Genomic DNA, 23,636 nt, shown 5'->3' with positions numbered 1-23,636 from the left:
TAAATATAAAAGAGAGTATAAATGAATTAGTCATACGCAATAAGGATTCATACTGTTTCTACTTACTGGAAGCTGCAGTACTGACACGAGTAGGGCCGAACGTCAGTATGTGTTCGGATATGCTTCTTTAGCATCGACGGTTTCTTGCAGCGTATGCCACATTCGTTGCATACATACTTCCCACGACCTCGTCCTCGCACGTACGTGTACTCCTCGGTGCTCTCGAAACCTCCGGAAAGTGCTCGTTCTGCCGAAGCGCTACGTGATTGATGCCGGGACAGTGACCCACCCATACCGGCCGTATCGCCACCGGTGAGCACTTCCGACTGTTTGGACTTTTCGCTGTACGGAGACAGTGAACGGCGCTGATGATCAAAAGGACCGATGTTGGCCGTCGTCGTAGTAGCTATAGAGTTGGCCGGTTGTTGCGATGCCAGTGATGCCAGCACATAGGCCGGTGGACAGGGTACGTTTGATTTCACTTCAACCGGACTAACACGAACTTTAAATTCGCATGACGCTGATGAGGACGCCGATGTAGTGGAGGTGAAATCGCTATTTCTGCCGCTTCCGCTACTACTGCTTTTAACAACCGTTAGTGGGAAAGTCTTGGAGCCGGCAATTGCGTACCGTCGATCACGATGCTGGTTCGAGTCATACAGTGACAGCACATTGACCTGCTTTAGCCCTAGTGGATGTGGATCATTCTCCGGATGCACCTGCCAATTGCTGTACATGGAGAGTTGCTTTGGTGTCTGACAATAGAACGGTTGCGTCTTATTAACAGTACAGTAGAACGGTTTCGTGCTCGATTTCAATCCAATGTTGGTGTACGCGTGCCCGTTAAAGTAAAGCTCGCGACAACTCTTTGATGGGCGCGGTGTTTCCGGAGAGATCAGCGGCATCGTGTTGTTCGTGGGCGTAATTCCGTGATGGCGCTTCGGTGTGAACGTGCCCGGTTTCAGAGGCAACGTATTTGGTCGCAGAAAGCGGTTCGATTTCGATGGTGGTGCTGCTAAATTATCTTGCCCGGAAGACGTGCTAGCATCCTGAACAGTGGATGAAGCTGGTGGTGGAGGTGGTGGCGGTGGTTTAATCAAAATATCCGACTTGGCAATCACCGTATCGAAGTGGAAATGACGCACTTCGTCCGGTTTCGAGGCAGTTGCGTTCTCTCGCTTTCTGGGACTTATATTATCAGCCATGCGCGTAAAATTGAAGCTTTTCTTCGGAGCGGGTGGCGAAGGACTGCTGAAATCAAGCGACTGTTGTTTCGCCGGTGACCAAATTTCCGACCGATTGAGTCCATTCTTCGGAGCTACCGCTTTCTTGGACTGTTCCACCAAGGGTGGCATTTGTTCGCTTGGTGCTACTGCAGTATAAGGACCTCGCGATCCAACTGTAGCAAGTAAAGAAGAGCTACCTATTTGGTGTGGTTTGTAGTGCATCGCGCTAGAGTCATTGTTCAAAGCAGTGGCGTTAATGTTTGGTCCGTTCGTTCCAGGCACCACAATGGTTAGAAGTGATTGTGTGTTCGTACCAGTTTGGCTTGTTCGTACTGATGGCATCAGTTCCATTTGTGAACTGGCAGATGAAAGTGTATTCGGTCCGGGTATCCCTTGAACGAACGGAATCAGCTTTCCACCGTGCACTATCTGGGATGCCTGGCCTGGAGCTGGAGCCGCTGGCAACGTTAGCGGATTATACGCTGTTATAGAATTGATTGGTGGAAAATGGAAGTGTGTTGGTGGAGCTACTACCGGTTTCGGTGCAACAGTTACGGTCGTATTTGAACGGGCACGAACTGTTGACGCCGATTCGGTGGGCTTTGAAATCTCCATCAACGTGCCACCGGAATGAAGTGTACGACGGAAATGAAGTTCTCGTTGATGAGACTCGTCATCTTCAACATCCGCGCCGCTATTGTACTGCATGTATGTTCCACCAGAACCATAACGATGTACGTTAATCGGTCCTGTTGCGATGTCGGTCATCTTTGGTTCACCTTCTCGCGAACGTTCAACAACCTCGACTTCACCACCAAACAACTGTAGATTGTTACTAGCACTAGAGGCGCATGCATCGGACACAATCGCCTCGGATGTCGACGGTTCAACCGTACCTACACGTGCCCTCTTCGAAGATCCTTCATTCGAGTCAGGGTTAGAGTTACCATTACGGGGCGACTTTCCACTCTCCACAAGCCGCGTATTACCAAGCAATGGTCCTGGCGATGGTAAAGGATTTTGAACCGTATCGATAACACCGCTTTTCGAACCCGATGCACTAACGATCGTTTGCAATGAAGATGATGATGATGACGGTGAATCGGCGGCAGTCGGAAGTGAAATATTTTCCGGTTTCACTTTTGGGCGCGTAAGTTGAGATTTGGCAAGCTTCGATAGTGAGGATGGATTGCGACCGGCGGGTGGGTTCAGCGAAGAACGTGCTAAATTTTTCAAGCTGCTTACGGACCTCGACCGAATGTATGATGCCGCCGCAGACGATGGTGAACCAACAGGACTTATCGGTGCGCTAGAGGAAGCCGATGGGCTGTTCAGTGAGCTTCCGCTGCCCTGACAGTAACAGATCATGTGATACTTGAGCGAATCCACGTCGCGGAACGATACGTTACACATTTTGCACGTGTACAAATTTTCTCCATTCTCACCGTCCGGATTCTGTACCACGCCAAAGCCACGTGAGTTCAACAGCAAATCTTTAATGATTGATCGTTCCGGATTTTGAGGATGGTTGGCAACGGTTAGTGGAGGAGTTGGTGTTGGTGTCGGTCGGTGTGGTCGATCAGCTGACGTACTCTGAGTCGAGGGTATCGTCGACACTTGAATGTGCAGCGGAACGTGAGGTGGCTGGGATGCGACTGAATTTGCAGCAGCTATTGAAGTCGTAGTAGTGGTGCAAACAGTGGTCAACGACACCAATGCACCGGACGTGGAAGAACTGCTCGCAACAACAACGACTGGTGATGGTTCACGGGTGCGCTTTCGGTATGGAAGCAAGGGAAGATGCTGTTGGAGCACATCTGACGATTCTTCCGGCGGTGTAGGTGCTGGAACCGCTACTAGCAATGACGAAGAAATGGTAGGTGTAGGCGTTGGAATCGATGCTCTAGCAATGACCTGCACAGATCCGGCTGTGTTTGCTTTGGTAAGATTCAACGGTTGAAAATGAATCGTCCCGTCTCCGATCGAGGAACTATTACTACCGCTTGGCACAGCAACACTCTCCGATCCGTTCACAAGAAGGTGCGCTTGCGGCAGATGACTTCCAATCACTGGAGGGATGCCACCCAGCGCAATCATTGACCCGGGTGCCGGAACCAATTGCTGTTGCTGCAAGGCAATCATCGACTTCGGCGTTACTACCGGTTTACTGGTTAAATTTATCACATTTGGCTGTGCCTGCTGCTGATGCTGAACGTAGCTTATGTATTGCTGCTGCACATGTAATAAGTGCTGTTGCTGCTGCTGTTGCTGTTGTTGCTGTAGTTGCAATTGCTGCATCTCTTCGGTTTGCCGCTTGTGGAGCAGTGCATTTGCTAAACGAGAAGGCGCACTGTCCTGACTAACAGCAGGATGTTGTACACCACCAACACCACCACCAGCACTAGCATTAAAGTTTGCTGAAACGGTGGCACTCGTTGTTGCGGCTGCGCTTGTACCGCTCACTGAAATGCCCCGACTAATTCCAGTTATTTTGTGGTACTTTTTCTGTAGCGGCGCCTCCACCACCTCAACAATGGCTTCATTTTGCGAGATCAACTTCGAGATGTGCTGCTCAAGTGATTCCACATTTTGACCGTTCTGGAAAAGAAAAGAGCACTGTGTTCGGTACACCATATTTGAAAACTTATTGTACTAACGAAGCTTACCAAATAGTGAGGTACTGTCGGATTTACGCTATTAGCTGATCCTCCAATTGCCGACGGACCTACGGATTGCTGAGCAACCGGATTGTTTCCTCCAATCGATCCCATATGAGGTTTGTTATCGAATCTGGTATACATAGCAGCATTGTGGAATTTAGGTTTGTACGGTTTTTCCAACAGCAGCTGCTGGGGTGAGTTTACGCGATCATCCATCGGTGATCCTCGATAGTTCATCTGAAACGAGAGACACCGCATTATTACAAATTCCAATGTTGAGGATTAGGATGTGAATAAGTTAACTTACTATTTCCGATCCACTATTGCTAAGGTCCTTGTCTTCTATATCGGAACCTCCAAGAGAACCACCGTCCTCGTCTAGCAGGGACAAACCGGACGTATCTTCACCTTGGCTTTTGGATGCGTGTGCACGGGAGCTGCAAAACAGAACAGTGGCATTGATACATACTAAGAATTAAGAATCGAAAAATACCAACTACAGCCGTATGATTGTAACGGAAGCAAATATTGTTGTCACGAATTGTTAAACCGTTTCCCTTTCACTGTTCGTACACATAATGCCTTCAGAAAGTTCAACGCGTTCTCACAGCTGCTGCTACTGCGTTATACAGTACACAACGCGCTTCACTGATAAGGAAGGAAATGCGTCACGAGAAACGCAATCAAACCGCAAGCCTATTTTAGATCACTCCATGCGAATGGAATGAGAAGTACACACAGTTACAAGTACCAGTAAACATTCTCTTTGAACACTAGGTGTCTACTTCTCAGTACGATTGATTAAGTTTTACCCCCAAAACAACCAACAAAATTCTAGAATCCCCATTTTAAGGCTATTCCTTTCAAATGCTACCTACCGGCGATGTTTGTAGAGATTGCTCTTGGTCTTGAAGGCGATCTCGCACAGGTCGCACTTGAACGGTCGTTCGTTCGTGTGCCGTCGGATGTGTTTCTCCAGCACCGACGGTTTGCTGCAGTTCATCTGGCAGTACGGACAGACGTACCGGCCTGTAGGTGTCACGGTGACGGCTGACGGTCCACTGTTCGCAGCCACTGTCGCCGATACGTGGTTGGTACTGATAATGGTTGCGTTGCTGTTGTTGACGGTGGTATTGGTGCTTAGATTGGCACTGGGTACCGCCGTCGGTGGGGACGGAGAACCCGAAGAACCACCGGAAGACGAAGATAGGCCCGGGTGTTGCGAACGCACCGCCGACGGTACGCCACCGTTGGCGTACAGCAGCGCCGAAGGATGGTGATGGTGCTGGGACGCTGGATAACTCACAACGTACTGCACCGCTGCGGCAGGTTTGTCGACGGCACGATTCGTCAACGCAGCTATCGATGCGACACCTAAATCACAGTTATCGTCTATTTGGGACGTCGACGGCCCAGACGATGGTACGCGCGCCACTGGCGGGAGTAGCACGGCACCGTTAGCACTAATGTTACTACCAATCTGGTTGGTAATGTTACAGCTAACACTATTACTACTACTAATGCTGTTGCTGCTGTTTGCACTGGTTGGATGTTGGAGTTGTTGCTGCTGCGCCGAGGATGGCCCCTGAGAATGATGGCCAAAGAGCAGCTGACGGTGCGGATGCACAAGCAGCGACTGGGGAGGGAATGAAGCAATGGCAGCCACTCCAGGATGCAGCGATGGATGGAGTTGATGATATTGCTGCTGCTGCTGCTGTTGTTGCTGGTGATAATCGAAGGCGGCAGTGATACCGATAAGAGCCGCTCCCCTATCAACCGTCGGCGGTGGACCGAACTTGTCCGAAGGTACACTCGATGAGACGGGATGGTGCACGGAGAGCACACGATCACTATCCTCTGCCCTCCGACCGTTCCTACCGTCCGTCCTCACGGTCACAATTTGCGACGATTCATCACCAACGCGGTCGGCAGCGATTCGCTCCACTGCTAATGCTACGCTCGCTTGGGCGGCACTCAACTCGTACGATCGTACCGACGTCGACCCGGCTGGGAGAAACGAGTTTGCTGAACATGTGGACACCACCAACGGTTGATCTGCTGACGCAACGGCATCCACTTCGGACTCCGTTCGTCCGTTCCCTGTGATCGTGGCTGTAGCTGTCGACGTAGATGTGGTTGTGGACGATGTCGCTGTAGCCGCCGTTACCGTCGCCGCCTGTTGTTGCTGCGACTCTTCCTCTTCCGCGAGCGTGGCGCTGGCGATACGCTTGAACTTCTTGTGCAGGTACTTGAGGTTCGTGCTGGTAGTGTTGGTCGTGGAAGTCGTTACTGCTACCCCTGCTACGCCCCCCGTCAGCTGACCCTGCCGTTCTCCACCACCATCACCATTAGTGCTTGGCGGTGCGTTGGACAAATACTGCTGCTGGGGTTGCTGTTGCTGCTGTTGCCGCTGACTCACTGACGTCGCTTTGCCTTCGTTGCGGTGGTGGTTTGCTATTTCCATAGCGTGTTTAACGCCACCATCCCCTCCACCTCCTGGACCGCGTCCACCACCTGGATCATCTAGAATGATAGCGTGATGGAGGGAAATAGAAAGAAATAAACAACAAAAAAACAACGATCAGCATAATCAGAGCAAGTGCAGTAGTTGAATAGCGTACTCGAAGGTACCGCTACTATAACTAAAACGACACATTCTTTCATTTAAAAACATCCTTCGCACGTGTCTCTTTGCGACTTTTACTACCAAGCAAATGCAGGTCAGAAAGAAGATGCAAATGTTAACCCTTGTCCATACCGCTAGTCCTCACTCGTGCTCCATTTCCACCCCGAATTCATTGATTGTTGTTTGTGGTTTTACTTTTACAACGCCTAGAAAAAAAACGTGGTGTGGAAAGGGTTTTCTAGTGACCTTTGTTGTGCCTTCCCGAACAGAATAAATGAATTGGAGTTGCAGCTAATTTCAACCTATTTAGAAACATCAGTTTTGTAAACAAAGCAGTGTCGCAGTAACGGTGGCTTTAAAAGGAGCATACCACCATCAATCTACGCCAATTGACACCCACCCAACATCAGCACCAGTAGTGCACTAGGCACGTTAGCTCGTGGTCGTGAACAAGATGCATCCCGGTGCAGTGCAAGAGACGGAAGGGATTTCTTTCGCGCCATGATTTGAATCCATAATGCTCGCAACACATTCAGCGGCACGGGAGACCAACACATTCCCTATTGGTTGGATGATTGAAGGGTTGCGGAGATGGGAGACGAGGGCACCTGAAACTGGTTTAAACGAAATCGGGTAGGCTGAGCCTTGGTAGCCTTCGTGCAAGAGGAGCGCCACAAAATATTTACATCAGGAGGTTTTTAGACTGCGGCCAGGCTTTTGGTGTGTGGTGGCCCAGGAAAAAAAACTCGTTCTTTCCATCAGAATGCGAGTTCTTGTAAGCTTCGTTTGAGTTCTGATAGCGTAGTTGTCGAATGTGTACCCTCTGCTGGAACTAGTCAAAATTGGTAATCTTCTGGTACAGTCCAAACAAAGTTGCCCTTTATGTTCATTCACACCCCATTACTGGTCCGGTCCAGAGCGATAAGCAAACAAAACGGGACAAAAGTAAAAGTCCACAGTCGATCGATGTCGTCTTCGTTTCGTATTATCAGCACTTATCGGGATCGGTTCGCACATTTCCGCGATCGCGAACGTTCCACCTTATGTTTTTTTTCTTGGATTTATTTATTGTTTTATTCTTCGTCTAAATCGTGGGGGATTTCCCTTACGACAGCACATTGTGTTGTGTTTCGAAAAGCCGGGATGAGTGGTGAGTGGTGGCAGTTGCACAAGTATAAAAACGACCATTTTTCGAGGGTCGGAAGATAAGTAACGTAGAAAAGCCACTTAATCACCTGCGGAACCCGTCGGAATGTTTGGCTGCGATATGCGTCGATAACACACGAAAAAATCGTCATCGCCCGGTGGTGGTGCCTATCATCCGATGTGTTTACATCCCGTTCACCTCCCCATACCGATTTTTATATACCCCCAGCGCAAGTGGTAATGAATCACCAAATGTGAGTTAAAATTTTGTTGGAACTCCGTGCGATTTCAGATCCGTCCAATAAACAAACCGCTCGCGATCGTGTCTCGCAATACTTTCGAACAGACAGGCGTTCTGATTCTAATGCTTCGGCCATCAGCTGCGCAAAATGCAAAACCAAGAGAATTACCTCATCCCAAAGCTTCTCCACCAATACTGCGCTGACGTCATTCGCACTTGGAACGCGTATTGTGGTGTGTACGCGGAGCTCAGAACATCCGGATGCAAAGGTGGAAGGTTGGAGTGAGCTGACAGACGGACGGAGCCATCTCGTCCACCCACGGATCGATCAGGGGCTTTACGGTTAACACTTATGCAAGCAATGCAAACCAGACCTACAGACGAATGATCAGGACGGGGATCGCATACGGTGTTTTTTGTTGGTAATTATTGCTTAACAGCGATTGTGCAGTGATGCTGCGATACGATTGGTATGGAACCGAAACGATCCTCGCCGTTGTCACGTTGCATTAAATGTTTCATAACTCTTAAAATTACTTACATAACATAGGCGGGTGTGTTACAAAAATTCCATCACTTAAATGCAATTCCAGTAGGAATGTAATAATTTTAGAATAGAAGTCATACTGTGTGAACTGTATTAAAGTTTTTTTTTTGCTTCGTTAAATTTCCATCCCCCTGTACATGTTGTCGATCGGGCGCAACGGATCAATTACCAAAAACCGCGGCTCCGCTCGATCACCAATTCAACCGAGGCGACACACCAGAGAACATCTGCCCCGGGTCTCGCATGCTCGGTATGTGTGTAACATAACATCGCATGTGCCCCGTGCGATCTGTGTCATGCGTCCTAAGTCGCAAGAGACGAGGAATTGAGATTAGGGGATGACCGTCACTTACGGACCGATCCGAACACTAATTCCAATCCACCCTCACCATCCCCTGGAGGTTCCATTATCGGCCGATCGAATAGCACAGCTTACAGAAGCGTAGTTTCTCAAATAAACAACACAACACAGACAGCAAAAGACAACAAAAAAAACATATACACATACATTGGTCAATAGCAGCACGCGCGAATCCACCATCAAACGAGGGGCTCTGTCTCTCTCTTTCTCTCTCTTGCTCTCGCTTCTTTGTGTTACACGATGGTTGATGAGGGTGAACGATAGCAAAGAGGGTGAACTCCCCCCGCTTGGGGGTAGGTTCTGGTTGACGCAAGCGTTGTGTGTCTCCCACGTCACGTCATCAACGCAAAACAAGCGCGAAATTCACCGCGACAGGGAACTATTCATCGTGCACACATACAAACGCACTTCAATGCATGTGTGGTTGGAGGGTGGTTTTGTAAAATCGGCAATCGCTCTAGCGAACGAGCTTACAACCCCCCCGAGGCACCGCGTACGGTGCTGCTAAGGGAGAGAAACGAATTGCCAACAGTGTGCGCCACCATTCATCGAAAGGCAAAAAGTAGCAACAACAACAAAAAAAGGTGCAAGCGACGATCATCCGATCAACGTATCATCGACTGTGAAATGAAAAAAAAAAACATCCACCGAACCGTAGCGCCAAAAGGTTTACCTGTCGTATGCAACGGGGGGGGGGGGGGATTGGCGAAGCTTATGTGCGACGAGAGGGCCAACCTCACCCCAATCCGATATGTCTCTGTTATCGCGACTAAGCTCGGGGCAGCGGTGCTATTTCGAACGCGCAGTCTTCGAACGAAACTGACCAACACTCGGCAGGCGCGCGCGTTCATTGAAACGTTGTTTTTGGGGCGGGAGGGGGTTGTAGAGGGAGTGGTGGTGGGGTGGAAATGAGAGAAGCGCGATGTTGCACGTACCCATGCAAAAATTCATACATCACCTAGCCACACACAGAAACATACCAAACATCCCACCCTACAACCCCCCACCCCCACCCCACGTAGCGCTCACTGGGGGTGAGTTCGTCAAAATATTGCCCGCCATTAAAAAAAAAAGGGGGGAACCCGATAATGGCAGGCGTCTGATTCTACACGGACACGGACGGAGTGTGTGCGGTGGAAAGGTTAGAGAGCGCAAGTAAAATACGTCCTCTATCTAATGTGTGTGCCGCCACACAGGGTGTTGTGTGTTTTACTGGCGGTTTGAGACCAATTCCGATCGTACGAAAACGAAACCATGCGCCAAATGATGCGGCGTGTTTAAAATTCTTTTCGATGAAATTAGTGACAAAATTTTATACGAATTTGTTTAGCACGTATTTGATCCCGAAATTTCTAAAAACTTAACCTTAAACTTGTAGAATGTAATATAAAAAATCCCTTATTTTCGAACATGCTGGCTCTAATATCTCTCTTTAAGACGCATTAAATCACCTTCTAGACGCAATGTCCACGCTTGATTCATCGCATAAAGCGCTAGTTCCTTGTACAAAATTCGCAGAAATCTACGCCCCATTCGATGGAAACGTGAACCATACGACATAAGACGATTCCTCTGCCCGCTTTTGCCTCGTTCTCTCTTGCGCCCGTGCCCTACTAAACAACTGCAGCTTATTTCGCATTTTTAGCGCGAGTAGGCGCATTCGCATTCGTGTTAATATTTTTTTTTTTATTGGCCATTTTCGCATCGGCTACCAAGCCCCGTCAGCGCATTTCCTTTCAATTTACAGCCATTCGCTCTCGGCCGCACAGCCCGTGCAACAGAATCTTGTCCACTTGTTGCCAATAACATTCCCCACAAACTCGCCGAACCGTCCCATGCGTCACCCAAAAACGGTTTTTAGCAGCATCGGTTCAACTTCAACAAGCGAGCCAATTTGAACACGAAAGCAAGAGAACCACCACCAGACGCCCGAGTTGCCCGAGTGAAAAAGAGTGATTTCTTGTCGTGTGATCGTTTCGGTCTCCTGCTTCTGCTGCTACACTTCTTCCTTGCGATCGAATCTTTTGCGATCGGACGCCAGGTCTGGGGTAGCACAGCAGTAGTAAAAAAAAACACTAAAGCCAAGCAACAACAAAAAAGCGTATGTGGGTGGCTCTTTGCACCATAGTGCGCCATACCATTGGAGACCAGAAGTGCGCTGACTCGCTTTGTGGTTGTCAATCGAGTTCTTGGGGGCGCAAGGCAAAAAATCACTCAGACACTCAGACTGAATGACGGAGGTGGGAGTTAGGTTGCTTTTCGCCCGCTGAGAAGGTGGTCGAATGCCAAACGTACGAGAAGGGTGAATCAGGGAGGGTATTGCTCGGTTTCGGATCGTATGACGATGACTGCAGGCGAATGCTATTTCCATCCACAGAACACACACACACACCCATACACAACTAGCCAAGTGACCATCTGTCCAATGACCGATGCAGCGAACAACTTTTTCTTGCTCTGCAAGTGGCTGACACTGCAGGCAAACGGAAACAAAGTGACAACTTCCTTAGGATGCAGCAGTTGGAGAGACGTCAGACGTCACACTGCGCCCTCACGAAGATGAGTTAAATTTGTACAACTTATATGCAAGGAAAGTGGGGCTAATCGGCATGCCAGAGTAGGACATCTCAATCAGAATCGAGAGCAAAGTCCAAGGACAGCGAAATAAACCAAAAAAGAGCTGAGTATCTATCGCCAGCAGAGGCGTGTTGTGGAATGAATGTGAATTGTTTACAGACACTCGAGAGCGGTTGAGCTACGACAAAACAGAACCATTTAGCCGGACGAGCGAGAAGCGCCTTATGAATAATAGTTTAAGATGTAAACAAATTAATCGTGGTTTTTGTTTGGTTAGCGAGCAGAAAGGTGGAATGTTTTCATTCCATTGGCAATGGGACATGCGCCCGACTTGACTCCAATTGGGGATATTACTTTTAACGAACGATGCACAACACCTCACAAGATTTGCATAGCAAGTGTTCATGTAGCTCGTTCGCATCTTTGATGATCGGTTGTTTATGAAGTGTAAACCAGAGCGAACTGACCATCAGTTAAGATGTGTCTGTGAGCCAAAATATTTGCTAGCGTGTTTGGGCGTTGCGTTTTTCTCATTCCCTAGGGTTGTTGTTTGTCTTGTCCGTCCGAAACGATCGATCTGTTGCCAAAAGCTAGTCAGTTTGATCAACGGGAAAATCCAAACTCTTGTGCCAAACTGTCAAAATGTTTCGCTTAAACGCTTTCCAAAAGACGTGCTACATATACAGGAACTGGGGCCAAGATAACTAGATTATAAATCCGACCTAAACAGCAATGGATTTTTTTACGGTCTAGGCATTTTATTATATTCAGCTCAAAGAAGATTACAAAAATATATCTATACTAATGTATACTAAAACCATACCCTTGACTTTCCAATAGCTTGGAAAATTGTTCCGAATTACCGTAGGCATTTAAAAACGAAACAACTTGCGCTGTTCTTCTCTACGTCATGCACGCTGCTACACTCGATCGATCATCCCCCCAAGGAACAGCTGCTTCCGTTTGCAAGAGAGTGGATTTGGCTGTTAAAAAATGCGAGAATCCTTCGCCAAACACAGCTGACAGTTGGAAGGGGTGTCACTATCACTCCACGAGAAATACGCATTCTTATCTTGAAAATCGCTCATGATAAAACACCAATGTTTTCTTAGTCAATAAGTATTGAATAACTGAAGACATTCTAGGCAGGCAACTAGAAACGATATGCGTATCTCTAATCTCTAAAAGGTGTTACGCGATATTCTCGATCGATTTTGAGATCGATGAGTAATATCGACATTGGATGTTAGAACGTTCGAATTGTCTGATGTCGAGTTTTGCTAAAACGAATTACACTGTCCAAGTTCTACGGGTGCTTTCAATTGAAATTTATTCCACCATTCTATCAAGGTCGCGTGTGACCCAAAAGGGTCACATACACACACACAGCTATATACATGCGGTCCTCGCACCACCGCCATTCTTGTCTACCAACCCAACACGTTAAACGCGGGCGAACTCAAGAAGCGGCAGTACGACACGTTTCCAAGTCACGCAACAAATACGCCTATAGCCGGTGTTTGTAAATCGAATCATACAATCGATACACCTTGGACCAAAGAGAAGGAAGTTGGCCAGCAAAATGTTACGCTTCTGTTCGCCTCCACGGGGTATTGATTAACGAAGCGTACGGTTCGCGGTTAGACATTGACTTGGTTAAAAATACCTCCGGCTATTGGCTGGGAGGTGTACGTTCTTCGCAAAAAGTTCGACAACACTCTGCCCACTCGCGGAACGGATTTGAGGTTCAAGGAAAGTCCTGCCAGCTGTGTTCCTGATCAGTAGTGTGTTATGCGATGGAGCGTCCTCCTTTCTGGTTCGACAGATGACCAACGATACTTCAAGATGGATGGTGAAAAGCGTAGAGTGCATGTTTGCCCTCCTACCCGCCCGGCTAGAACACCGACATATTTTCCACCTCGGGTAGCCCTCGCTCTTTCCCTAGCGTGGCATGACAATTTAAACAACACTCATAAACACTCGACCTGAAACACCCAAAGCGTGAGATGATCGTGACAGGCCAATTCATTCACTCGGCGTCTCGGTTGATGTCAGAAGCTGATGTCCGTGCGCCTGTGTCAATATAACATTTCCCCCCAGTGAAGGTTGTATCTTTGTCGCACAACACGCCAGGAGGCGGCACGTTCGGGGAAGTCAGGGAACATGATCGTAAAAATCGAAAACCGCGATCGTGTTGTTATTTTCGCGTGTCTATAGCCGCGTTCCTGTCAGGCGCACATATACGCGCTCAAACGCGTGTTGTTATGTCACATTATAACTGTCCCCGACCCCTGGTGTATGAAATTATTTTTGATTTTCCTAGAAATCCTCACTCTACGACCCCGTCCTCCGCGACGTATAGCAGGCGAGAGATGGTGTTGGTTGCAGGAAAAACAAATACCACAAGAAACATCAGCAGCCAGCATCTTAACTAGCTGGTAAAAAATGCTCTTCGAGGTCAAGAGTCATTTGTTTGCCATTTAATGATCAATTATCCAGCGAGTGATGTGCACAATTTCCGCTGGAAATTTTACTCTCAATACGCCAAGTTGCAGCACCGCACATGCTGAAACGACCTTAAACGGAGGTGTTAAACGTAAAAGACAAAAAAAAACCGCAACCGTCTCGCCGGTTTCAAGCAGTCAGCAACACCACTGTGCTCGGTCACGTTCGAAACCGTGCCCGATTAGAGTGGCAAAAATTCGCCCGATTCACATCACTTTGCGAATGTCGCAGTCCCGCTTTTGGACGCTGGACATCAAAGCGGATTGAAGGGAAATGAAGGATGAAGGCGACACCTCCTTCGTTGACGCATATGAGGGAGGGACACAGGGTGTCTAGCAGTGCGAAATAGGAAGCGCGACGAAAAGCGCTGATAACAGCCACTTTTGACCAGCACCAGCACTACAAGCGGAGTGTGCAGTGAAGGGAGCACAGGCGTGAACCCAACGTCAAAGTCCACGCAAACCAACCGGACCAACGGACTACTGTGATCGGTGCTGCGGGAAAGAGAATGCGCTAAAGACTATTCGCCTATCATACATCAAAGAAAACGAGACAAGACATCCCAGTAGAAAAAAAAACATGAAGAATCAGTTAGTACTTTTTGTACTGATTTTTCAACAAAAAAAAACATTTGTAGTACTGCAAGCAAAGTAAGGATTGAAGTGGACAGTAGGCTTCTTACCTATGTTATACAATATTCACCCAAAAATTGGCTACTTTTGTTCAATGCCTACAACACTCCACTGATATGTTGGCTTACAGAGACAGTTCTCAATAACAGTCGATTCACACCATTTAAACTGAACCAATTCACTACTATCTTATAAATCGGTTTTTAAACACCTACAGCAGTACAGTCACAAATTAAACCACGGATGAGCCCGTCACACAACGATAACTATGTCCCGAAACGCGATCTTGACCGATAGAGCTGCGAAACAAAAACATCAATCAACCAGAGCCGCAGAGCACGCGAGAATCCACCGATAGCCTACTCTCTATCGAAGTAGCATAGGGTCGTAAACGGTATGGGGGCCAACTAACAGGGTTTGATGAAACCACCACCACAACGAACAGGCCCGCTTGCTCATCCGCTCGGACTCGAAAAGACTGAAAAACATCGGTTCTGCTGCGACTGCTCCTTTACAACAATTCGACTATCAAGCGATATGAGAGATGAACAAAGGCAAAAAAGGGGTTGGAGGGGGGGGGGGGGGCGGAGAGGGAGAGAGAAAGAAAGAGAGAGCAAAAGAAAGAGAGGGGAAGATACAGATAACGGACACACGCAAACGCAACGTCAACAATAACATTCAGCATGTCAACGCGCCCTCTGACAGCTGATCGCACACGAATGTACGTATACTCAGGGAGTGGAATAAGGCGCCCGTTGACAAGGGAGCACAAACGCATTTCTCACGCGGGAACTTCACACCCTCCTCTGTTCGCTAACATCATGTAGAGTTTCTCATGCCCTCTTGAGTGAGACGATTGGTGTTCTATTCCACTGTTCCTCCAACGTACGTACTTCAGCTCAATTGATAACGGCATTGATGGGAAACGAGATACTAGAAGTAGAATATTCAATTTATAGAGCGAATTCCACGATGAGTTTGAAGCGTAACTTCCAGTCAACAAAAGCATCCTCAGTGGAGCTTACTATTTTGGAAGATGAACGTTGTCAGTATAGTTGTCAAATATGACAGTTAGCCGATTAGTATTCAACTTTTAGACAAATAAGTTAGAACCTGCAAACCCTGCAAATATCCGGAACGACAGTATCAGCTCATTTTACATAGACGCCAGAATTTCTTCCCCGTAGCACAAGCTGTTCCAACACAGGATCCCCCCAGAGTTCTCCACAATCGCATGCATCCGCTGGCTGGAAAATAAATAGATCAATGTGTCTGCGAGCTGGTAGAAAGCAGAGCTCCTATCCTCACTTCGTCATACAGTAACACTGGTGTCATCGCCGCATTTCTGCACGACGTACTTCGCAAGAAGAAGAATAAATGTCCGCCATGACACAATCGCGCACTGCGAAGCAAAAAGAGGTAGACTAGAGCTAGATGGAGAGCTGGTGAGACGACGGTCTACTTTATTTGATTTTCTTCTTTATCACATCCTCTATGTCCTCCTCTATGTTCGCTCCGTAGCATGAGTCTGGCGTGATGGAGCACAGTGGCGGCGTTATCGCTAATTTAATTTACGCGCCTACTGTGGGCAAACCTCGTCTATTTCTCGCTCTTTCTAGCTGTTGCACAAGCTACGTCAGTCCGCCATGGCTTCGTCGATTAGACGTGCCTGATTCAACAGGCAAACTTTGATAAGGATGTTCGTTTATACTGCCCGATCGAGTAAAACGTTCAACGTACGAGATTACGAGAACCGGCATACTGACTTCTGATGGCACTTTTAAAAGACTAAGATTTGGAATCTTTGAATCTTCAGTATTGGTTACGATAGTTTGAGCTTTGGATGAAAATCTTAATCCTCAGTCGCTCGCGTTTCCGTGTATTCAGCTCTTTAGACTACCGTCTTCTGACGTTGATCGTGATCTCATCATCAGTTGGGACGGAATGAATACGAATCCCTTGCTCTGCTACTACTGTTTGCTTTATTATGCATACTCACACCAAATTTTTAACGCTCTACACAAACGCCTGGACACTCTACCCCAAACCTCCTCCTTCTAGCAACGTTGATAAAACTTATTACGAAGGCTGCCATCATAGGCATGTCTTTTCCACACGTTCCGACATCACCGTCCCGGTGGGTCTCCAAAACAAACACGCGACACACCAACAATAAATATAGCGCCTTCTCGAAAGGGGAAATAAAGCTTTGGCAGGCTGACGTCGTACGATCGATTCCGATGCGATGGGCAATTCAAAAACTGTCAACTCCCTGTGGTGTCACCCCTTACTCGATGAAGCTTCTTTAAAAAAAAAGCACACTACGTCCTCGCAGACGGAGCGCATGTTTTGCTGTTTCCATCGAAGTCTTCTAAGTGCGAAACAATGCGATAAGTGTTTCCTGCTTGAAAAGTGAGCCGTTTGTGTATATTACGTAGAATAGACGAACATTGGCAGCAAGGAAAAGATGACTAATAGGACAATCTCTCTGTTTTCACACAAGCAAATCGATCAGAGAGAGTTATTCGATGGAACCTTCTTACGTACTGATGCTTAGGCAAGCATAAAACAACCCTCTATCATAATCGAGCAGCATCAAAACAACCATATTGTACTTAGGAGTATATCATTTTTCATAACTGGCGAATAAAGAAAAATCATAACGGTTGGACTAGAACGGTTGATGAGGTTCACAGGCCCGATTAGCAGCTAAGTTAAATCACAAAAAAGTGTTTATACTCGTGTGTCACGGTCATTCAGAAACAATCGCAAATTTCCGTCTTATTCGTACTAGTACTTCTATTAATTGAACTCCATGTCCGAGAGACTCCAAGGCTACGAAAGATTGAAATTCGAAACAAACTTTACCTTTTATTTTTACATCCTTTTTTTCGGTTTGCTTAATATCCGGACTGTTCTTTCTGCCGGCAGATTCTGTAAAGACAAAAAAAAACAAACACAAAAGAGTTATTATTGAACCATTGTCAGTAGTATAATGCATGTAAAATATTTACTCCGTAAAAGGTGTCTTGAGGTCTCATTCATCATTTTTTTTTCTACGAGATTAAGGACTCGAAATATTCGTACTGACCTAGTACATCAGTAATATAAAAGTTTATCGTTCTTATCACATCACGTATGCAGGTACACCATAAAAAGGGATAGCTATCGATAATGAAAATGCCCTGCTTCCCGGCATCCTAATCAATCACGCGGCATTGTGCAAATTCCATCAACTTTAAAGCCACAATAATGAGAAATCAGGATAGGGTGGTAAAAAATGTCGAGACATAAAATAATTCCGCCACATCGATCATGATTATTTGTTGGTAATATGTAACAAAAATCCACCATACGCAAAAATTTTACCCCATCGTATATTTGGTGTATATTTCGGGAAAACCCCCCAATGCTATAAAAAAAGTTCTCCTTGTATAATATGCACCGCCTTTGCATTTACATCATGCGGCAACACGTCATTTCGATTCTGCCTCGCCGCCTCCATCGTGCAACAGATGAGAGATGAATATTGCCCTGTAACCTTCTCGCTGCAGCAGTGAGATTAGATGAGATGCGAACGGTGAGCAGGCGCGTGACAAAAAAAACCTCTCCACATTCGCGGGGCTAGGAATTGCGCGGTACTAGAACGTGTTTGGGATAGCCCTCTGACAGACAGACACATACGTACGCATACACCCAGCCCCAACATGTTCAATCAGCCCTTCCTCGTTACGTTCATCCTTCCCGTCTTCGCATCCGAACTTGCAATGATGTTGGTGGGCGATCATCATGATCACAAGCACTCCTCATAGCACATTCACAATCGAATGATTAATATGTGGAGGAGGTGAGTTGGGGAATTCGGGGTGCGATGCCCCAAACGCTTCCACCCCCAAAAACCTCCCTCATCAATCCACCCTTTCAATCGAGATCACCCTTGGTCTGCTTTTCCTCTTCCAACCTTCCACGGCGCGCGGTTCTGTTGATTCTGTGTTGTTTTATATCATTTTTGCGCTCATTTCAACTCCGCGCTCTTCCTCTCTCCCTCTTTTCGGTTCTATCGCTTTCTCCCTCTCTCTTTCTCTCTCTTTCTCTCTCTCTCTCTCTCTCTCCTTGTCTCTCTCTTTCTACATCGAAACGTCCCGAAGGAATCCCGATGCCGACACACCACCTTACTCCATTCTCTCCCGCAACCCAACATCCATTTTCAACTACGGCCGATGATGATGATGATGATGGCGACTGTTTGGCGGCGACCGTTCCGACTACGACGGTTGGCGACTGCGAGACGACGACGGTCCAAAGAGAATGTGTGTGATCATTTCAGGCCGACCCGGCATCCGTTTTACCCCTCTGCTGCTGCCTACCATATCATCTCACCCCTCATCATACCCACAACCTGACCCAACAACGATCACTTGTCGGGTTTGTTGTGTTGTTTTTTTTTGGTTTTGCAGGCTAAATTTCTTTCCCTTCTGCTTGTCGCAGGTCTCACTTTCCGAACCGTTCGGACGGGTCAAACTGACGCGTTGGTTAAAGCCTGGACCGAAAGCCGGCTGACCAGCATCCCATGCTACAGGTCTTTCTCTCTCTTTCCCTCTTCCTCTCGGTTAAAGTTCTTCTTGCCGGAATCCCGTTTCAATGCCGTTCTCGGCAATTGGCGGCTTCTTCCTCGTGGTCGCTTTTTATCATGATCCTCTCGATGATTCTGTCCTTTTGATCTGGACTCTGCCCGAATGAAGGTTATTATTAGTATTATCATTATTGTTATTATTATGATTTACCTTCTCTAAACGATTTAATGAATCAGAAGCGGTACGATGCAACTGAGCAAGGGTTTTAATTTAATTCTCTCGTGTCTTTCATACAACAGCTGCAACAGTTAGCAGGTTGTAGGATAGCAGTATTACCTTGTATAAAATATGCGTTTAAACTCTCAAAAATAAGCAATAATTCAAAAAATTAATCCCAAAAACAACCCAAACAATTATTCTTTAAAGGTAATTATTATTTTAATATATTATTTATACATTTTGTGCAAGTTCTTACTTTTGCAGGATACCAAATTATAATAAGCCTTAACTCATAATACGTATGCAATCAACATAAATTAACTCGACGGATTAAAGTTCAGACAAACACCCGTTGTCCAATTTTAAAACTGCACGTGCAACAGGTACCAGAACAAGTTCTTGCTTATTTCATTCCTTCAGATACACCTTTTGTATTCGTTATCGGTGGAAAGTGATCTTTCACCAAGGAACGAAAACGTAACCAAAAAAAACGTTGAAAGTGATCGTACTCTTTCACAACTTCTTACCCAAAATCTCACGCAGTGGCCCTTTTGCGGGAGTTGAACCATTTTTCTTTACCTGGTCCACCAGCTAGGAAATATCCTTGCTTAATGCTTCGCGCTTAATTTTGACTTTCAAGGATTTCTTCCTCAAATCCCTGTACATATCACACTTGGCGATTCGGTTGAGAAGGGATTTTTTGACTAACAAATTCAGTAAAACTTTAGAGGTTTTTAAACATGACACGATTATTTTTAAGGCCGTTGAATTCTTTGGTGAATGGAATTAGGATTCTTCATCTTTGGTAATTTACAGAAAACTATATTTGTAATATCAAGGATTACCACAATTCTTCCAAGACGTAGTCACTGCAGTCAGTCAGACATAATTAATCCTTCTAAAATGTCGTACGATACGGTATACTCGCAATTGCTTAATTTAAAATTCCACAAATCAGACGTGAAAGCTGGTTTACATTTAGCAAAGCGGGTTTTCGTTTTGATAAGCAATTCTCTCTGCCGTAAAGATCCCATGAAGCGATGCGAAGACAAATTCCTCACGTTCGCTTTTGTGTACATTAAAACCTGACAACTTCCAGCATATGGAAAATAACCATTTTTTGCGTTTTTGCTGCACCGAATCATAATTACACAACATCATTATGATTCTGTTTCATTCATTTTGGTGCTACCCTTTTTGGACCACTTGTATGTGCTGTGTTTGGTTAAATTTTCGTACAGGAAAAATCATTCACAAACGGACAAAGTGGGAAAAAAGGAATCGAAAAAGTGAGACATGTTAGCAAAAATCTGATATAATGCAAAGGTGCACCAAACAGCAAACAGTGAAATGTACTTGATGTGTTGTCACAGAAAAAAAGTTCCTTAAAACCGTTTCAAGGATAATCAATTCATGACAAAGACGACATGGACACTATCGCGCTCATAATTCACAGCATAATGTTTCTTCTCACGTGCAGGTTTTTAAAAAGCAATCATATATCCCTCCCCACCATCGTCAGCATGCTGATCATCACATAAGCGTAATACACGTTGCTTCTTACATTCAGCCATTCCTCAACATTCACCCCGACATGAGGATGCGTGCAGAAAACGTTTTGGGTTGTTGTTTTTAGCCGATTTTTCTTACGCTTGTGTTTCGTATTTTCTTTACTTTTTACCACCAATAAGGCAATTCCCAGAGACGCAACACAGCCGGACAAAACATAAGAATGTACAGTGCGGAGCATCGGTGGAAGAGTGTCTCCCATTTCTTTCTAACCATTGCAGCTCACCATTGCGCATCCTTTTCCTACATTATGAACAAAAACAAAACTCCCCAACAGTATCAATTAGATCACACGACACACGAGACAAAGGAGCAGGCGGAATTCCACCCACGGGGAGCATACCCACCCTTCCCGGTGATGGTGCTATCCTGCTCTTTCACTAACCGCGGATAAGACAAGCGATAAGAAATGTGTTAAGGCAGTGAGAAGTAGATTTCCTCATTGCCAGATTCATGCGAGCTGTGCAAATGATGGAAACATCGGTAAGAAGGTAAGAGAAGTGTTGTTTGCAGATGGGAAGAAGGGGAAAGAGTCTGTCCGAAAACCCTCTTCGAGGCAGATCATCAACGAGCATAAGCAACAAGCAGTACAGCATATATTTGGTGAAACTGCCCAAGAGACGGATAGAAAAGCGTGAAAATAAACCAGTCGGGGGCGATCGAGAAGTAAAAACATACCAACGAGCGCAAGAAGACAGAGAGAAGGACGGAGAAAGAGAGACAGATACGCACTCAAAAAACGGCCCCGGGGTCTCCTCCGGATGGACTCCGTCTGGTTACCGTGCACGAACCGGGCTGGCACGGCAGGTTGGCGCCAAAGCAACACACAGCAAATGCGTATCGATGACCATGGTATCGTGTTTGTTGGTGGTTGAGAATAAAAAGGAAGGTAGAGAGAAATAGAGAGACAACCCCGAAAGTGAGCACAGTTCCACACTCACCAACGCACAACTCCACACACAACACAACATCGAAACCATCTTCAAAGGTACAAAAGCCGCACGCAATATGTTGATCCCGCGTGAGTCAAAGGGTTCGACGACGCACAAGTTAAATGGCCCTCGGTGGACCTGCAACGAGAATCAAGACCGAAAAGGTACTGCTGCTCTTGGGACACCTCCTTGTTTTTTGCGTGATTTTCCTCAACCCAAAATCTCGTCCCATTATGGGACGTGGACCGCCGGATCGTGTCTTTTTCCCGGGTAAACTCACCGAGAACCGACAAGTTCTTGTTTGTGAATGCACTGTCGGGGTGTTTCGCTTTAATTTCTTTTTATTCCATTTTCGCACTATTCTCTCGAGAGGTCGCTGGTTCTGCTGCGAGCAGAAACCTTGTGGTGTTCCTTTTTCCGAACCTGTTTCGTCCATACGGTGGTATCACCCCACCCCCTCCCCAAACATTCAACCCCCATGTATGTGAACGGTTTTGGTCCATCCATCAGTGTCCTTTTTCGTTCACGTTTCATCGAATCGAGCCTTTGCTGTCCAGGTTTTAGTCACTCCGATGCTGTTTGTCGTCATATTGGTTTGCACCAACCGTGCACTTCCACCAAAAAAGGAGGAAAACAAATTTTAAACTCTTTGGATAACGTTACGCAGGAGCTCTACGCTTGTGGGAAGGTACAACAGAAATTTAATGGAAGGTATGAATAAAAGAGAAAAGAAAATGGAAAGGGTATGTTCATGCGGACAGATTTTCGAATGGGACGAAATCGAACCCTGGGAAGGAGAACTGCATTAGAACAAGTGCATATTATGCTTTGCTTTTTTGTTATACATTTTGTTTGATGTACGGCAAGGATCGGTAGATCAGAAAAGAGAAATAAAAAAGGTACATAATGGTACAAATAACCACAAAAGAAGAATGCAACGATCCATAAATCCAACGATCGTGAGAATTTTCGAATTTTGTGTAATTTTCGGGTTTGTGACACATTAATACGCTTCCATATTCTTGAACGGGGTTGTTGGTGGTTAAAACAAGTTTTCTCGTGCTGATCGATGTAATATTGACAAGGAGAATACCGTTACACATCAGTGAAAGGGTATCAAATTGAAAGAACTGGTTGTAAACTAAATTAAGTTGACATTAACCAACTTCGTTGTAGTGATGGGAAATCTGGAGCGAATTCATCAAGTGGTCCTATTATGAGTCTACACCTAAAGAAAGGATAATCAACAGTATTACAAAGGAGATTCAAACAGTTTTTTTTCTTCAACTTCCTTAAAAATTTCCTCGGATAAACTCTCACTTTTCCATAGCTTCTTGTATAGTAGATTTCCAACAGTTTTTCATAAGTTTTTCTTTTCTGTGTACGTTTGTAATCCATTAGGAGGAAGAATTCTCAAATCAAGCGATACAGAAAAGACACATGAGAAGAATTCACAGCCACTCTTTCACTACAAGATACTTCGACGGAAACTTTGGTAAAAACTGGAAAGATATTTTAATCGTTCCAAGCTTCCGTACGGAGCTTCCCCATAGATCGGTGAGACGTATACGGATATTGGAGATGTATGAGGACTGGATAGCGATCGTTGATCGCGTGGGTCACCTCTCAATAAACTACCCAACATCACCAGCAACAACAGCTGGCCATACGAAATGAAGATAGAAATAATACAACAAAAAATAAACACACACATTGCCATCTGCACCCGCCGTCATCGTGGGCAATCGCATGAATCAGACTGAACGGGGAAAGCATGGCTGAGGAACGGGGAAAACGAATCCACAGCACACCAAAGAGACG

At 46.1% G+C, this 23,636-nt stretch overlaps 1 protein-coding gene across 3 annotated transcripts in view; it reads right to left on the bottom strand.

The window, feature by feature from the left end:
• LOC125769929 (uncharacterized) overlaps window positions 1–23,636 on the bottom strand; it is a 41,347-nt gene that overhangs the window by 5,549 nt on the left and 12,162 nt on the right. For 2 of the 3 annotated variants that reach the window (XM_049438982.1, XM_049438984.1), the window contains exons 2-6: window positions 17,390–17,455; window positions 4,765–6,409; window positions 4,194–4,323; window positions 3,893–4,123; window positions 67–3,824 (exon numbers count right to left, since the gene is read on the bottom strand). In XM_049438982.1, the coding sequence (XP_049294939.1) occupies window positions 67–3,824; window positions 3,893–4,123; window positions 4,194–4,323; window positions 4,765–6,409; window positions 17,390–17,455 (5,830 nt within the window). Of the gene's footprint in view, window positions 1–66; window positions 3,825–3,892; window positions 4,124–4,193; window positions 4,324–4,764; window positions 6,410–14,571; window positions 17,328–17,389; window positions 17,456–23,636 lie in introns of those variants that run through there. The other variant, XM_049438983.1, reaches the window with a different exon arrangement.

The sequence above is a fragment of the Anopheles funestus genome, chromosome 3RL, assembly GCF_943734845.2.
Source record: "Anopheles funestus chromosome 3RL, idAnoFuneDA-416_04, whole genome shotgun sequence".
Taxonomy (NCBI): Eukaryota; Metazoa; Arthropoda; class Insecta; order Diptera; family Culicidae; genus Anopheles; species Anopheles funestus.
The sequence above is the reverse complement of the archived record's forward strand: the minus strand, read 5'-3'. Positions and strand labels throughout refer to the sequence as shown.